Source organism: Elephantulus edwardii, unplaced genomic scaffold, assembly GCF_000299155.1.
Source record: "Elephantulus edwardii isolate Elephantulus edwardi_28Jun2011 unplaced genomic scaffold, EleEdw1.0 scaffold00026, whole genome shotgun sequence".
Taxonomy (NCBI): Eukaryota; Metazoa; Chordata; class Mammalia; order Macroscelidea; family Macroscelididae; genus Elephantulus; species Elephantulus edwardii.
The window spans coordinates 6,955,620-6,973,170 of NW_006399776.1; the positions used below are offsets into that span (position 1 = coordinate 6,955,620).

The 17,551-nt window shown below is 53.7% G+C and overlaps 2 protein-coding genes across 3 annotated transcripts in view; one reads left to right on the forward strand and one right to left on the reverse strand.

Moving 5' to 3' along the window:
- Positions 1-534, forward strand: part of ANKRD63 (ankyrin repeat domain 63) — a 1,199-nt gene extending 665 nt beyond the window's left edge. The window contains exon 2 of the mRNA XM_006883227.1: positions 7-534. Coding sequence (XP_006883289.1) covers positions 7-534 — 528 coding nt within the window. The remainder of the gene's footprint in view (positions 1-6) is intronic.
- Positions 535-5,293: 4,759 nt separating this feature from the next.
- Positions 5,294-17,198, reverse strand: PAK6 (p21 protein (Cdc42/Rac)-activated kinase 6). Of its 2 annotated transcripts, XM_006883024.1 has the most exons (8): positions 16,980-17,198; positions 14,878-15,537; positions 9,050-9,547; positions 8,772-8,905; positions 8,314-8,440; positions 8,088-8,213; positions 7,545-7,679; positions 5,294-5,988 (listed from the first exon to the last, which is right to left on the reverse strand). In XM_006883024.1, exons 1-8 carry the CDS (start codon positions 17,181-17,183, stop codon positions 5,821-5,823), a joined length of 2,052 nt encoding a protein of 683 aa, XP_006883086.1. In that variant the 5' UTR covers positions 17,184-17,198; the 3' UTR covers positions 5,294-5,820. The 2 variants fall into 2 exon arrangements, with proteins under 2 accessions (XP_006883086.1, XP_006883085.1); XM_006883023.1 differs by lacking the exon at positions 7,545-7,679 and having other exon boundaries at positions 5,821-5,988; positions 16,980-17,183.
- Between the last annotated feature and the right edge of the window lie 353 nt (positions 17,199-17,551).

A 17,551-nucleotide genomic window follows, 5' to 3' on the forward strand; every position in this document is an offset into this window, starting at 1 on the left:
CCGGAGCGCCGACGGCCCAGCCCCCGCCGCCTCCCGCGGCCTCTCCTGGCGCGCTTTGCGCGAGCTGCGGGAGGCCACAGCGGGGAGACAGGGTCAGGGGTAAAGGGTTCGGGCCGGCACCGGTCGCAGGGCAGCGAGCGACCCGAGTTGGGCCGAAGCATGAGCCTGGCACTAGGTGCCGTGACCGAGGAGGAGGCGGCTCGCCTGCGGGCTGGGGCTCTCATGGTCCGACCACATTCACCCCAGTCTTCGGGGACTGGGCGGTGGCGCTCTCATGAGGTGTTAGAAGGCGCGCCTCCGACCTCAGTGCAAGCCCCCATTGGCCTTAGCCCCCACCCCGAGGGCGGTCCCGGCTCGGGTCGCCTGGTTTTGCGCAGACGTTCTACAGCCCCAGACATCCCCAGTCTGGTGGGGGAGGCATCAGGGCCCGAAAGCGGCCCGGAAGTAGAAGCCAATGCCCAACCTGTCTCGGTGCCGGGGCCACAGCCTTGGCAGGATGGCACTGAGGCCGTGGTGCTGCAAGCCCAGCGGTAAACGGCTCTGCTCCAAGGTCCTCCTGTCTCTCCCAACTCGGCCCTACTGGGATTGCCCCTTTGTCTCCAGGTCCCTCAATTCCTGGATGCTCTCCTGCCCTTGTTCCCAGAACCTGTATGACTCCGAAAGCCAGGCCTGTCCTCTGTGAGAAGAATCCCCATCTTGTTTCTTACTTGTGCTCTTTGGTATTCGCTGCCTCTCCCTTCCCTACTTTCCTGTCCCTGGGAGACAAGGGGTAGAAGGCTGGTTCTATAGGATAGAGAGAGGCTGTCAGCCAGGAAGATGGACCTCTTTGCCCCAGCCCTGATGCCCAATCCTGGACTACCTTCTAGGCCTGGGCCGACCTAGCTTCCTAAGAGCTCTTCCTGATATCCTTCCCCAAGGTGGGGTCTCCAACACACTGACAGCCAGGTCCGCCAAAAAGTCAGCTTTGTGGAACTAACGTGGCCTTTCCATGAGTCCTGAGGTCCATCTGAGGTCTACTGACAATTATGCCACAACCTCCCTGTCTCTCTTCCTCTCAAGAGTTCTGGATCGGAAGACTTATTGGGAAGGAATCTGCATTTAAGTTTTGTTTGATTTTTCTTTTTTCTCTGCTAGATAAACCCTCCTGATTTAAAGAAAAGAACACAGATTTAGGGGGTTGGCAGAGCCTCTGCAGTTGAACACCGTTTGCCACTTGAACCAGCTTCTAGTCGATTCTAACTCTCACTGCCCCAGGCTGACCCAGGATTCAGCTTTCATTGCCGACAAGAGGTTCCATACCAGTTCTGCCCATTCTCTGCCAAATTCCAGCCTCAAGTCAGCTTTCTCAACTGATTTGGATTTAAGTTTCGGCTTTTAGGTCCATCCCTTGCTGCCACACCAGCTACAGGTCCCATCCCCTCGTGGCCAGGCCTTACTTAATTTCCACTCACTCCCAGAATCTTGAAATGGAAAAGCTTTAGCTCTTCCCCCTCCCTCACCGCTTCCCAGCTCCCCTGGCCTGCACGTGGGTGCACCCGCAGGGTAGACCGGTTGCGAAGGCTTTTGCTTAATTGTGTTTCCTCCAATCCTCAAAGAACTCGTGTCTATAAAGCAGAAAGCAGCAGGTCTGATCCGAGGCTTAAGAACCTAACAATGTCTCTTTAAATAGAAGCTCCGCGAGGGGGATAATTGACTGAAGTGTTTGCCACGTTTAACGGTGCGCGCGGGAGTCAGAGCCCACACGAGCCGCAGGTCCGGGTTTAAATTACATCAAACTCCCGGCGAGAGCAGGAAGGGGCTTGTTAAAACGGCAGTTGCTTCTTGCTGGGCCGTTAATGGTGGGCAGGGCGGATGATGGATTCTAGAGGTCGAGACCAGGGGGGACCCCTGCATCTGTCCCACTGCGTGGGACGCAGGCCCGGCCCAGCTTTCTTTACTGGGCAGATTAGTGAGTCAGAAGAACAGCCGAGAGCTGTGAAAGGCCCTTTTTCTGCCGGTCCTTGGTCCCCACCCTCCCGCCTCCGCCCGCCTTCTCTTTGTGACGGTTCTAGTGGGGTGGGGGAGGGAGAGAAGTAAACGATCGCAGGCGCTAGGACCCCGCAGAAGTGTCAGCACACGTGTCTGTAGACCCAGCACAAGCAGTAGCCGCGTTTAGAGTCACTGTGAATTTCGAAGGTGGAGCCTGCGCCCCCTCACCTGTCTGCTCTAGGGTCTTTTTCTCCCCAAGACATCGGTTTTTTTTTTTCGGAACTGGTTTCACTTTCACACTTGTAACTCCAAGAGAATTACTCGCTGTTAAGAAATTGGCCCTAGAGGCGGGGTGGGTGCTCCTCTGGGAGCGGGCCCTGTCTGTGCAGGTGTCAGACACCTACGTCCGCAATCCTTCCACCTCTAGGTCGGCTAAGCCGCGCGTGCCTGCACTCTGGACATGTTCTCTGCTGCCCCCTCGTGGCGGTCTTCCGCTTTCCCTGCTGCTCCTTGGCTCTACGTTCAGACTTCTGGATTTACTTGGGATAACTTGTACTTTTACCCTCTGTGTGTATTTTACTCATGGACTCCTTTTCCACCCGTAGAACATTAAATCCGGATACTTGAAGTCATTCCACAGAAGTAAGGGGCAGTGAACAACAAAAATCCCTGTGTTTGGAATAGCAGGAGCCAGCCCCATCACTAAGAACCTCAAGGCCTTCGTAGTTACATCTCCACCACCAGAGAGGTCCTGCCCTTCGATATACCGGAGCTGCCAACCCCTCCTTAATGGTTTCTAAACCTTGGGGCTTGCTAATCCATCGTGCACTGCTTTCAGTTGATAGTATTTGCTTCCGTTTTGGGGTGTTGCCGCCTTCACCTCAAAGTCACTTGCCTCTCCCCAGTCCTATTGTCAGTAAATGCCTAGTGAACCAGAGGGATGGGCTAGTGTGGGGTGGACTGCTGGATATCCCAAGTGCAAATGGCTTCTTTCTGACCCTTGCTTGCCCACTTACTCCCTTTTCAATTGTGTTTAATTTTTATGACATTTTAAATGGTGTACGAATGTATATTTTGGCTTCTTACACACACCTTGGAGGCTGGGGTGTACAGTATGTTGAAGGTGCTGTCATCTTTCTAGTGTTGCTGATGTCTGGCTTTTTTTTTTGTTGTTGTTGAATGTCACCTTGCATCTCCTTTGTTGAAGAAACAACCATGAAGTATTCTCTAGTGGAGTTACCAAGAAGTTGGTTGTTGAAGTGACGTTTCTAAAAAACTGTACATCTTTCCTGTCAGATTCAAACTGTTCGACTGGCTTGTTAATATAGTTATCTTGCCAGGCCCCACTCTCTATTCCCCACTTCTCATAGCAGCCCAAGGCTACGGAGGCTGAGATCCTCACCAGACCGCTCCACTTTATATGAAACTTTTTTCGAAACATTTTTGCTTACCCAGTGCTTGTTGCTTTCATCCTTGTGAAGTTGACCAGGCCATTGGAGCTTGGAGTTCAAGCTCAGAATGGATCTGAGTATGAGGCTAAATGATGTATGCATAGTTCTTTGGAATGATGCTGTTTGGTGGAAGGTCAATTAGAACTCAAAAGAATAGTAAATAAATCCAGTGTTATTCAGTTGAGAGAATTAATGCCTTTTTGCCTTTTCCAACCTCTCCTGTGACTTAAGTCACAGGCTCTGTGGGTAACTCGGGAACCATGGTGGAGGGAGCTGTTGATGCAGAAATGCTATGTTGAAATGCTAGGTCTGCCAGGCTAAGATGTGGCAATGAACCCTCATTGGGAGGTAGGATGAAATCACAAAGGAATGAATGGAATCAAAATTAGAAGTTTAAAGACAATGCCATCCACCTCCTGGGGACTGTGCCCCATATCTTTGGGTTTCCTGGGGCTACACTGCACTTTTTACAAATCTACACTGTCGGCTGCTCTACACTGTTCAGTTCTGAGAGCTGAAACAGATGTTGCTCTGGGTGGAACAGTTTCAGGCTTCCTATGAATGAGTTAAGGAGAACCACTCTGACTTTCCAGGGATTTAGAAGCAAACAGGAGGAGGAATCTGGTGATCTGGTGCAGAGAGTGGTCATTGTCTAAAGGGACCCCAGAGCCCCAGAGGTGTGGCACACACAGCCCCTTCTTGGCCTATCCGGGGAAGGGGCCCTGTCTAGTTCTCCTACCCTTCACTCCCAAGGGCCGTTCACTTCCTGTTTCCCTCGTCTCTGCTTTCATTTCAGTCCCCACACATCACAACCACCCACCCGGGAGCCAAGTTTTTCTGCTGGCCAGTTATCCTGGGGAGCTCACTGGGGAGAGGGGACAGACACCTGGCTGGACGGTGCCATGCTGAGCTCAAAGGCTGCCTGGCTTCTCTCCAAAGACAACAGGAAACTCTGGGTATTTGAACACTCAGTTTAATTTAAAACAGGCACAAGTGCAAACAATTCACAAAAGTTTCTAGGGAAGATGCTTTTGTTTTTAAAATGCTGACCCTTAAAAAAGTCCTGGCAATGTTTCGCCCCAAAGCAGGCCACTAGGGAGCAGAGGAATCTAAAAATATTCTCTAGTTAGGGTCTGGACACCTGAAGTTCCTCCCTGGAATTTCCTGTCTCCTAGATGCCCTGAAGGTGGGGAGGGAAGGAGGACAAGGAGACAGGTGTCTGAGGAGGCAGCTGGGGGATGATGGTGTGATGTGATGGGACCCCCAACACTGGTTCCCCAGAACAAGATTCTGAAGAGAAGAATGAGTCCCTGATGACCTCGTTATTGAGATGAGCTTCACTGGTACAGCAAGTTTCAGTCTCCTTCCCACCTTTGTCTGACTCGCAGATTGACTCTACAGGACAGGAAAAAACTCAGAAACAATGCTGGAAGCCACTCGAAAAACCCCTGAACCCCAGGATGTGTTAGATCCAATTCAGCCTTATTAATTGAAAACAGAGGACTTAAGAAGTAGCAAGGCAGTCCAAGAGAGTAGGTGTAGGTCCTTTCAGAGCAGAACTTAGTGGAGGGGCCAGGGCAGCCTTACTGACACTGACTGTGGATGATCTGAAGGGGCTCAGGCTGATGAGGTGACCTTCTCCCCTTTATGTATGTACCCCCACACAGACACAGACACAGACACAGACACACAAACACATACAATGTCTTCTCCATCCTCAAAAGTAAGACCATCCTCATTCTTTCACCCAAGAATGCCCCCCTCCCCTCTTGTGACCTATAAGCAGGCTGTTGGCCAGCTCCGAGCAGGCTGTTGGCCAGCTCCGAGCAGGCTGTGGGAGGGAGAGGGAGCACGTATGTCAGTGAAATGGGACAGGAGGGGGGGTTCCAGGGGGACTGTGCCTTCAGAAAGTTAGACACAAGGGAGGGAGAAGGATCCAGGCAATAAAAACTTTCCCTGCGGCCCTCTCAGAAGACTCCAGGATTTGGAGTTGGAGCTGAGAACAGCAAGTATCTGATGTGTGAAGACAGGTAGTCTGCCCCCTTGGGGGTCCTGGGTTGCTAGGGTACTACCTTTAAAAAACTGCAGCAGCAATTGCCTGCTGCTTTGGCCATGGTGGCCAGGAGCGCTGGTCTCCATGTTTCTTAGAAATATCCCTGTGCAAATAACAAAGGGTCATCTTGCAGGAGGGGTCTCTATCATCCCAAAGGCAGTGGGGAGGGAGAGAGACCGGGGGGGCAGGTCCGGCCTGGCCCAGTGGGCTGAGGGGCAGGAGGATGAGGGGAGGGCTTCACATTCAATCTTTGGAGAGAATACTGAGAGAATGAGGCAGTGCCAGCAGGCTGGCCATCTGGTGTCCCCTGCCTGAGGACACAGGTGTCAGGTGCACCCCGAGGTGGGCTCAGCAGGTGGAGGTCTGCTTGCGGTAGAGATGGATGAGGGGCACCAGGCACTCAGGAAGCCCCGTCTGCAGCAGAAAAGGGTGATCCAGGAGCTCCTGGGCCGTGGCTCTCTCTTGGGGGTCCCGAACCAGCATCCGCTCCAGGAAGTCTCGTAGCACTGGGGAGACCTGTGAAGACATGTCTACTTGCTCTGTGCGAGAAAAATGAGCAGTCTCCTCCCATGCGATTTACTGCCTCTAAAAACCTGCTGGAGAACCAGCTAAGGTCATTTCTGACTTGATGGTATACAACAATCCCAGGCTCAGTCCTTTTTGGATTATGAGATCAGGTAAAGTCTGCATCACAAAATATGGCCACTGTGCTTCTAGGGGATGGTCCCAAGCAATGAAATAAAGATGCTGGCGTGCTGGGGAGCTGGGTTCTAAACCCAGTCCACTCTCCTAACCCCTGCTTCTCAGAACTCAGTGTTCCTGCTTTGTGGAAGGAAGCTGGGATTGGTGTCTAGTAACCTAATCTTGAGTCTATATCCCTATCTCAGGCAAACTGCAAATTTTCCCTAGGCCTCAGTTTTTTCATCTGCAAAACAGACTAGTAATAAAGTACCTTTTCCCCATCTGCCAAATGGAGCTTTAAGTGAAGGGGGTGTGAGTGTGTGAAATTAAAATAGAAATGACGGCATGCTTTGAAAAGTAGAAAAAGATGGGGCTTGAGGAAAGGCAGGTTTGTTTTGGGGTTCTTTCCCCCTTCTCTAAATCTTAGTCTCTAAAGTAAATCCTTGTCTTAAATGAATTTTGAGCCAGTATTTTGGGATGAGGCTGAGACTTGGCCTGACATACAAGGAGGCATGAGTTAGCCAATCAGAGGTTTCCCCTCCCTGCTTATCGTGGGGTCAGCTGTGTGAACTCCAAGAGCCATCAGTGGTCAGTTTAGTTGTCTCTAGAGGGACTTCTGCCAGGGCTCACATTGGTATGTTTGGGTCCAGCTGGTTTGCTATGATGGGGGAATATTTTGCCATTTAGGGACTGGGCGTCCAATCCTTTGGGATTTCTCACTGTGACCACCAGATGGCAGTGCGTCTTTGCAGCCCTGTGCTTAGTGGGCTGCCAGTAGGCGGGGTCTACAAAGTAGGCCTGCCTTTGCGTGGATTTGGCAGAGAAGGGTGTCAGTCAGTCTGTCTGTCTGTCTGTCTGTCTGTCTGTCTGTCTGTCTGTCTCTCTCTCTCACACACACACACACACACACACACACACACACACACACACACTCTCAGGGCTTTCAAGCTTTCAAGGGAAAGCCTGACTTGAGTCGGGATGTGCAATAATGGAGGACCAGATGGACTGTCTAGAACAGCGGAGCACAGGGCTATGCCATGAACTGCTGACAAATGTGGACAGTGGTTGTGCTTATAAGGATTCTTCCCGGGGACGTTAGGCTCGCTGGTATCTGTGCTTCCCCTCTCATCAGACTCTGGGCTCTTCTCAGTTACCTTCTGAAGAGTGACTATACTGCTACGGCTGCAGGTGGGAAACCTGCTATGAACCTGGGTGTTTGCAGCACGAGCAGCTCCACATGTGGGCGTAGGATTTGCATGGAGAATGACCTGGGAGCCCAGACCCTCCGGCCCTGTGTGAAGCAGATGCCGACTGGGAGCACACACTCCTGCCTTCTGAGCCCCAGGAAGCATGTAGTCAGCAGGGCTCACAACCTGTGTGCACCGACTGACCTTGTGAGAGTTTTTGAGCCTGGGTGGGGGGCTGTCCCGGAGCCTCTTCATGGCTTGCACTGGGGAGTCACTGAAGTAGGGTGGCTCCCCGTCCACCATCTCAATCACCATGATGCCCAGAGACCAGATATCCACCTGCAGGGAGAGAATATCCCTGATTCCACCAGCTGGAGTCTGGAGGAGGGGAGCTGCTGGTTTCAGCTCTTTGTTGAGTTGATCTCTTTCCTCCTGGCCTGTGGTCATTTACACTCATGACCATGAACTGTAAGGACACAGCTGGCAGCTGTTCTCTGAGAAGGGCTAATACACAGAGAAAAGCGTAGCCATGCCCCACACTGCTCTGGAGCTTTGAAGAGCAATTTTGGGACATGGTCCTGGAAACAGTCACAGGTGAGAGCAGTCCCATTTACAAGGGGACCAGGGCAGTGGGAGGGTACTAAATGCACATCTGAGAACCAGGACTATTTTTGGTGGGGGGGCCACAAGGGAAAGAACTGTGTTTCCAAGCACCTCCTGGGAGAAGGGGCTTGGGGGGGTGGTTACCTCAGTAGCATACAGAGCTCTGGAGATCACTTCAGGAGCCATCCAGTAAGGGGTCCCCACCAGGGACTTCCTCTTAGGGACATCTTTGCTGATCTGAGCACAGAACCCGAAGTCTGAGAGCTTTACCTGGGGGTTGGGTGAGTGGTAAAAAGGGGAGTGAGTGTTGGAAGAGTGAGGCTGGGGGCAGGGGAGGGGGCCCAGTGTGCAGGGATCAGGAACTGCCTACCCTGCCATCAAGGGTGAGCAGGATGGAGTCACTCTTGATGTCGCGGTGGATGACCCCCTGGGCATGCAGGTAAGCCAGGGCCTGCAGCACAGCCTCACACACAGTGGCGATCTGCTCCTCGTTCAGCCTGGTCAGGAAGGCAGGGCCAGGAGGGAAAGAGGGCTGGTTAGACCGCAGCTGGGCTGGGAAGGCAAGGTGTTGCTAGAATGGCCCCTCTGCCCCATGGCACATGCTCAGCAGCCTGGCCAGGCCACGGCCTCGGTGGAAACAGGCCTAAGCTGAAGACCCTCTACACTTCCCCATGTTCCTGAGACTCCTGATCTCTGTGACCCCAAACAGCAGGGCTCAGGATGATCTGACGGGGACCCCCAGGTGTTCTGGGCCAGAGGCTGCCCGGTAACCCTTCCTGGACAGTCGTGAATGCCACCTCTTGGGGCCCCATCCTCCCAAATGCCCACCTGACTTGGGAGACGATGTCGGTGAGGGCCCCGCCCTGCAGGAACTCCATCAGCACCCACAGCTCCTCGCCCACTAGGTAGCTCTTGTACATCTCCACCACGTTGAGGTGCTGGTAGTCCCGCATGATCACCACCTGGGGGCGCAGGGGGTGGCTGAGTGCTGGGCACAGTGCCCAAGAGGCCTGGCCACCCGCTGCCCGTGCCTGCAGATGTTTGGCCTGGATCTGGGCTCACTGCCCATGCCAGCGCCCCTCCCATGTTTAGCCCTCTCCTCCCACCTCATTAAAGAGCAGCTCCCGGCGCTGCTGCTTCCTGAGGTCCATCATCTTGACGGCCACCTGGCGGCCTGAGTGCTTCTCCCGGGCTAGGCAGACGATGCCCGTGGAGCCCTCGCCGATCTTCACGTAGCTGTCCAGTAGCAGCCGGGGGTCACCCTGGTCCACCACCATCCTGAGTGCAGCCTTGAACTGCTCATGCGTCACCACGCCTGTGTCCTCACTGGCCAGCGCACCCTTGGCCACCGCAGGGTCCTGGGGCAGGTACAGGTTGCTGGTGCTGATCTGGGCATGCCGGGTGCGGGGGGACCCGGCTGGGGAAGACCGGCCTGGAGGCGGGCCAGCGGCAGGGGCTGTGCGCAGGGACTTCTGGGGGCTGCTGGTGTCTGAGGTGGTCCGAGGGCTGAAGTTCCCCACAGGCTGGTCCGAGGGCAGGGACTGGGCTTTGGCCACCAGGCTTGGGGGGGAGTCTTTCTGTGGTGGTCGGAAAGAGGAGTTGGGCTGTGGAGATAAAGAAACAGAAGAAATAATTTGGCCTGGAAATGCTTAGAGAAACCTGCCCCAGGTGACGGCAGGATGTTGGCAAGTCCGATAGAGCGTCCATTCAAAGAGAGGAGGTTCTGTGAGCAAAGAGTTTTCACATGACTGACGCCAAATCTGACTCAGGTTCAGAAAACCAGTCTCCAAGGAATGTTCCAGTGAGCAGAAGCCTCTCTCCATCCCCTGCTGTCCTGGGAAGACTCAGCAGGCCCCGTACCCCCAGGTGTCCTCAGGCTGTGTCATTCCTGGGCATTGATGACTAGACCCTGACAGGCTACAGGGAGTGAGAGTGTTCCCCCTGTGCTGCGGCCACACAGGGAATCAGGTCAGAGGTTTCTCACCGGACTCATCAGAGGAAGAAGCCTGGGCAGGGAGTGGGGAGCAGCAAGCAGGTCAGCTGTATCTGTTCCCTAGAACTGAGGCAGGAAAGTCAGGCTGGGTCTGCCAGTACTTGTACCTGACAGCAGGGAGCCAATGCTGTGCGCCTGGGCTGTGAGATTAGGTCTGGGCAGAGCGCTAAGGAGTCATGGTCCCAGTCCCAGCTGGAGTGTTCTACGGAACTAGCCCTGGGCTGGTGGGGCCCTGAAGTCAGGAGGGTAGGCCCAGCCAAACCCAGTGTTGGTGAGGAGGGAGGGACCAGGTCACATCAGAGCCTCAGTGTCAAAAGCCTCCCAGAGATGCCTACCCCCTCCCAGCATGAAGCTTCTAGAGAGGCTGCTCTGACTGAGGTAATGACACCCCAGCAAAGGAGGAAAGGCATCCTGCGTCCCCAGGAATTGCTCAGGCCTCAAGCCCACCCTTGGAAGTCAGCAAGGCTCCTGAGCTCTCTAAGCCCAACCCTCCTGCTGATGTGGCAGGAGAAGACTTCATCCTAGGGTTCTCTCCAAAGTGTTGGTGATGTACAGTGGGACCCCTCCCAGGGACCATCTGTTTTTAAAAGGGCACTCGAAAAGACCATCTATAACAAAGGACACTATAAATAAGGATGGACACCAGGGACTACAGGGAGCCTGTCTCAGAACTTTTCCAGAACGCATCACAGTGGGCCCTCGTCCTGGTCTCTGGAGAGGAATCAATTTCCAGGGCAGCAGCTCTTTGTGCCTTCACCCTGGGATGGGCTGCTGCTCAGAGACCCACACTTTTGCCTCCTGCCATACAGGCTCAGCCAGAGCCTTTCCAGCACCATCAGCATCGGGCTTCACTCTCAGTCTTTAGCTGCCGACCTCCAGGCCCCGCCCTGGGCTCAGCATGTGGATGGCACTGCCCGCTGAGAACCTCTCCCATGCCCCTCTGCCCACCACTTGCTGTCCACCTCTGGCTTTGGCTCAATCTGCAGAGACAGAAGCAGGGATCCCTTGACCTTAGTCCATCATGGAGGACATGTTTGGACGTGATTCCTTCATGTCTTAACCAGCCTAGCATCCTCCCCTCCCTGGGTGGTGGGGTCCTTCTGGACTTGGGGTTCAGGAGACCTGGAGTCCTGCCATGGCTCCGCTGTGCCTGGGTTGAGCCTGTAGCATGCCACTTTGGAAGCCATCCTCAGTAAACTCAGGAGAATTGGATAAATGCAGATTCCCAAGTTCCTAGAGTATGGTCTGCCTGATAATCTTGCCCCTGGATTTCTGACATAGGAGCACTTTGGGAACTCTAGAGAGATAGACTTGTGACTCTGAGCTCAGGAAGCCTCTGGGAGGGTAGGGCTCGATAAGATGCCCAGGTTCAGGAACTGAGATAGCACTGGACAAGGAAGGAGAGGGAGGTGGGGGTGGGCTCCCCATGATCTTGAACATAGACCCTAAACACCTCTCCAAGACCAAGGGCCTGGGGGGCTGCCTGTTGGCCTGCAAGTGGTACAATTAACTCGGAAAATGTGCATCTGTGGGAGTGGGGCAGGACGTGAGGACTTGCAAAGCTGTTCTTGAGCTTGCTTCTCATTACTCTGAAGTCTCAATGGAAGGCTATAAAATGATTGCCTCTCCTCCTGGATGAGCTGGGGAACTCCCTCTTCTGCCCGCTACCAAGACCCCTGAGGTAACATTACCCCAGGCATCCACTGAGCTCAGAGACAGAGCTGGATCCTGCAGGCTGGGGCAGGTCATGGACAGAAGTAACCAAAGATGGGGATCCAGCAAAAGCCCAACACCACCATCTGTGGAATGTGGGGCGGAGGGGTAGGAAAGCTCAGTCTTTACTCCAGCAGGCTTGGCCCCATTGCACCCAGCTTGGCTTTGCTGCTTGTCTCCATAGGATGGGGGTTTCTACATACTGGGTGACCACAAGAAAGGTCCAGACAAAACTTGTTAAATCACCTCAAGAAAGAGGAAGGGAGTGCAAGATGGTGTTAATTACCAGGGGTTCAGGATTAATTCTGGAGTTACTTGTGTGACTGAGACCACGCCTTGGGAAGGAAGCCACTAGAGGTGTCCTTCCTGGGCTCTCCAAGCTGTGAGCCTGGGGTTGCACTCTAAGACAAAGGCCATGTCATAACATTAGAACAGTCTTTAAAAGGATGCTATTTATCGAGGATGTAACACTTTGGCAAGTCCTTATTTCATTCTCACAGTTGAAATGAGATGTTGCTGAGGCACCTTTGAGTCAGCTCCAGTCCACAGTGACCCTACTCACAACAACCTGGTTTAAGCTGCCTGATTCTGCACTAACCTCGCCCGATTCTGCACCAACCTCACAATCTCTGCAAATTAAGCCATCGTTGCAGTCACTGGGCCAATTAATCTATTATTTTCCTCATTTGTAGATGACAAAATAGGCTCAGAGAGGTTAAGTAACTTGGCCCTGAGTCACAAGACAGCAGGGGCAGAGCCAGGCTTCAGCCCCTCCAGCCTGACCTCAGATGGCTATGCTGTGGTCCTGTTAATGCCGTCCATCCTTAGGTCCTAACAGAGGACATCCCACATGATTATACAGCAGGTGCTGAACTGACGTTTGCCGATTGCTGAGTTCTGATTTGCCCTTTCTGACTCTAAGTCAAGCCACTTTTAACCTTTGCACCAAACACGTAATTATGCAGCTTTACCTCTTTGTCCCCCACCATTCTCTGGATCTTCTTTGGCCCTTTAGCTCAATGCAGGCCAAGGTGCCTGGGGCTGAGTCGCAGGAGCACACTCCTCGCCTCCCACAGCATAGAGTCTCAAAGCTGCTGGGGGGAAGCATGTCAGGGTTCACCACCAACCCCTGCAGCTGTGCCACAGCACACAGGGACACAGCCTGGTCTGAGGGCTCCTGGTGTAGCATGGGGGACAGAGAGAGGATTGGACCCGAACTCTCCCTCTGAGTTGGGATTTGCCTGAAGCAGGAGGGATTTTGTCCTCCTGCGTGCATTTGCCAATCCCCAGAGACATTTCTGGTTGTCACAGGGAGGGGGAGCTTCTGGCATCTCGTGAGTCTGGTAGTCCTGCAATGGACAGGACAGCCCCACAGCAAAGAATCCCACTCGACATGAGAACTCAGGGGTTTCAGCCCTGCTTTTCTTGGGAGTCTCCCTGGGAATATTTACTGGTATGGTTCAGGTACTGACAAGGAAACCACTCCCCTGGAACTCTGGCCTCTCTTAGCATGAGACACCACTACCTGATACCTCATCACGTCCCAGCGGCACTGCCTGGTGGTACTCACAAAAGAGCTGGACAGACAGGTGGACAAGCTGGGTGGATGGACTTGCTCCCCTGTTGTGGGGCAGCGGTGGAAGTTCAGCTCAAGGTGGACACCCACTTTGTCCAAATCCTGAACTCTACCCAACAGGATTCCCGAGGGGCCTCCCTTAAAGCACACACTGCCCTGCTTGCACCCCAGCTTTCCGTGAGGGACTAGCTCCCCTGGGACATAGCCACCTACAGACCTCAGCTCACAGACACGTGTGCTGCTCACAGGACACATCCAGCCACAGTGCACGTGTTCATTCCCGCCCTCACCCCATGGCAGCTCTCAGTCCACTGTCCTGTCCCCACGGGAGAGTGGAGCCAGCTGGAGTGCGTGAGGCCAGGGGCTGACTGGCCCTCAGTGCTACAGACTCCAGCTCCCAGGGGCCTCGGAAGATTGTTAGGTCCATATTGCTGCCCTCGTCTCATTTGAGTCAGACCACACTCACACCATCGCACAGAAGAGATCCAGGCTCATTCTTAAAGCCCCCTAGAGAGGGAGGCTTGAGAATGCATGTCACTGTCAGGCAGCTCTATCCCAAGAATGACCTAAAAGTCCCGTGCTGTCGTCTGCACTTATTTCTGCCTGCAGTTTAGAGAGCTAGAGAACAGTGGCTATGAGGTTCTGAAGCCTTGTCCTTTGGAGCAAGTTGAGAGGACAGAACAGCCTCATGACCCCTCTCCTCTCTGAGTCAGTCTATCTGCCACATGGGGAAATGAATACTGTCAGTATGGACAGGATGTCACAGACCAAGTGCAGACATGTCACCACTAGGGCTCCATTCACTGTTTCCTTTCTCTCATAGAAAATGTGCACTTGCAGCTGCCCAAAAAGGCCAGAAATAGGCAAACACAAGCCTCGAGCTTGTCATCATTGTTGTTACATGCTGTCAAGTTGGAACCAATTCATAGCTGACCCTCCACAGGGTTTACAATCAATCACATGGGAGGAGATTGCCTAACTTTCTCCCATGGAACAGCTGGTGGATTTGAACTGCTGCGTTTGGGTTGGCAGCACAACTCTTTACCACTGGGCCACTAGCTTTACACAGAAGACACAAATCTGAGAATAAATATTTAAAGAAATAATAAAATAAGTATGATAACAAGGGAAGAAGGAAAGAAAGAAGGAACCCTTATTTGAGGATGTGGCACATGAGAATTGCTTACATCCTAGCAAGAAGCCCTCTCTATAGGTGCTCAGGAGAGCACTGGGACGAGGAGGCGTGGAGAGGGCCAGGCTTCTAGAAGAGGCAGGGAGACACTCTTTCAGGGAGCTGGAGGCCTGTCTCTGCAGGGGCCTGGAGAGGATTCTCAGTCACTCGGGGCAGGGGAGATCTGCTCTGGGCTCATGGTTCACAGCGCTGCTTTTCAGGGAGGTGTCTGCCTCCAAGTGTGGTGGCCTAGACACTCTCGGAGGGCAAAGCACAGCCTTCAAGGCCCCATCTGGTAAGCAGCCAGCTTGCAACCTTGGACTCACATGCTCAGCCTCTGAAGATGGTGGTCTTGGCTGGTTCTGAGCAGAAGCCTGAGCTTAGGCCGAGCTAGTTTCCTGATCAGTTCAGTCCCTGTACTCCTCTCAACCAGACTCTGCATGTGGACAGTGAGCTCAGACGGATGCTTGGGCTGACCTACCTTGCTCTGGGCGGGAGGACCAGGCTTGCTGTTGGCTGGAGGGGCTGCGGTCAGACCGGGAGTGAACAGGAACATGCTTCGGAACAGCCTGCGCTTCAGGCTGCTCTCCTGGGTCTTAGGGCTGGGGCTGCCCTCCCCGCCTGGCCTGCCAGTGGCTGAACCCACCAGGCAGGACTGTGGCCGGGCCTCCTCGGAGCCTTGCCTGACAGTCTTGGTCCCACGCTTCCCGGTGGCCGTGGGGGATGAGGTGCCCAGTGGGGAACTCTGCAGGCAGGCACCCAGTTGCAGGCAGCGCTGGGTGGCACCCTGGAACTCAGTGGGACCCAGAGATTGTGCCTTTTCAGCCAGCCCATTGGTCAGGACCCGTGGGCTCTGTGGCTCGGGCCACGGCATCTGCCGGTGGCTTGCTGGGGTGCCCCCATTGCAGCTGAGGTAGAGTCCGTGTTGGTCAGTGCGCTCAGACTGGGGGCTCTGCAGGTACATGTCCGGGTCAGCAGCCCAGTGCTCATCCCCCAGCAGTCCTAGGGACTGTGCCCGCCGCCGGCTGGTTGGGCTGCGGCCTCGCAGGGTGTTGGAGCTGATGACCGACAGTTTCTGGATGTCGTTGAGCAGCCCCAAGATGTAGCCATCTGTGGGTACTGAGCTGCCACGCACCACCGTCTGTGGGGAGAAGAGGAAGGTGAGCAACTTGCTCACGGCCGAACCAGAGACGTTCTTGGGCATGGGAGGCTGGTCCTTAGAGGGTAGACCCTCCACAGCCCTCCTTTCTCTGCTGTGCATCCACTCATCTAGTTTTCTATCCCTGTCCCAGGTCCCAGGCCTGTGCTGGTGCAGAGATACAGAAATGCATGCAAGGCCCATTTCCATCAGGCTAGCAGGCCAGCCACTGGGTTGCAGCCCAGCACCCCAGCCAACGGGAACAGCCTAGCCTGGGAAGCTAAGAAGGGGTCCTGGTGGCGTAGTATTTAAGCTCTTTCTCAGCTGCTATCCAAAAAGCCAGTGACTTTAATTCACTAGCTGCTCCAAGGGAGGAAGATGTGACAGTCACTTCCCTAAAGATTTACAGCCTTGGTAACTCTACCGTGCAGTCCTAATCTGTCCTATGAGGCTGTTGTGGATTGGAGATGACTCGAAGGCAATGGGCTTGGGTTTTGGGGTGCTGAGAGTGGGCTCAGCTGCCCCCAGGATGGGCCTGGGACTGACTGCCATTCTTTAGTTCTACCTATGACCTCTGGGGAGATAAGGACCCATCCACACATTTGGTCATGCGGTCTCCAAACCATGGCAGGGCTTCGTGCCACAACCTTTCCCAGGCATTGAATCTGCCTTCTTGACCCCAGTGACTGCACTGTGCTGGTCTGTGAGTGCTCCACCCCTTTTGGGCTCCAGATCTCCCCTCACAGGCTTCAGACCCACAGAGAACTAGAGATAGATCTCAGTCCCATTGCCTGATAAACAGAGACCATCTGAATTTCAAATGAACAATAAATACTTTTAGTATAAGTGTTGTTATTGTTAAGTAGTGTTGGATCAGCTCCAACTCAGCATCCTCAATTTACAAACAATGAAACCCTGTCAATGCTGTGCCATTCTTTGCTGTGTGTAAGTATGTCCCAGATCAAAGTAAGAAAGGTCAAAGTCATTGCTGTCAAGTTGGATTAGATTCACAGCTGTCCTCCCAGCAGTTTTCTGAGGCTGTAATTCACCCGTTTTTTCCCCCTGCAGAATCCAAGATAGATTTGAACTGTGAGAAAGGCTCGGCCAATGGGTTAGCAGAGCAAGTCCCAGGGACTGTGCCACCATGGGATATGTGTGTGTGTGTGTGTGTGTATGTATGTATGTATATATATGTATGTATGTATATGTATACACACACACACACACACACACATTATTATCTGAAATTCAAATTCAGTTGTCCATCCTTAATTTGCTAAATTTGGTAACCTGGCAGAAGGGAATACCCCTCCACGCTGGGAGAGAAGAGGCTGGTTATCAGGATAATTCGTGGTTGCCCTAAGTGCCAGTGTGGTGGTGTCAGGCCTGGCTGTCTATGATGTGAGAGAGGTCGAGCCCATCGTCCCCCTGCCCGGCCACATTACCTTCATGGGCTGGAGCTGCACCCGTGTGATGCGAGAGGGGTCCACCACAGGCTTGGGCCGCCGCAGTGTGTCCAGGATGTTCTGCCACTGTGGGGGAAGGCCCACGAACTTGCCCTCTTTGGGGTCAAAGGAGGTGTGGACACGGTGCTGGAAGTTCTGTGGGGCTGAGATCTCGGGCCGTTTCTTCTTTTTCTTGCGGAACATGGTGCCTGTATGAGAAGGTTGAGTTGAAGTTGGTGAGGCTTCACCAGAGCCTGGCTCAGCGGACCTCATATGCTTTGTCCCCTGTAGGGACCTCATATGCTTTGTCCTAACACTACAAAAACCCTGATCCCAGGGGATAGATTGGGGTGGGGTAGGAGTGGTTCTCTTTAGGTTAAACTCACCTGGGAATCATGGGGTAGCTCTAGCAGGTGCTGGGGGCCCAGGCTTTGGGCTCCCCATCTCCTGCATCTGTGTTCTCTCTCTCTCTCTCTCTCTCTCTCACACACACACTCTCTCTCTCTCTCTCTCTCTTACTCACACACACTCTCTCTCTCTCTCTCACACACACACACACACACTCTCTCTCT

Coding starts and splice junctions, on each gene's coding strand:
- PAK6 (XM_006883024.1), bottom strand. CDS start 17,183: ATGTTCCGCAAGAAAAAGAAGAAACGGCCCGAGATCTCAGCCCCACAG. Junction 9,548..14,877: donor GTCCTCCCGCCCAGAGCAAG/GTAGGTCAGCCC, acceptor TTATCTCCACAG/CCCAACTCCTCTTTCCGACC. Junction 8,214..8,313: donor TGCTCACCCTTGATGGCAGG/GTAGGCAGTTCC, acceptor CCCAACCCCCAG/GTAAAGCTCTCAGACTTCGG.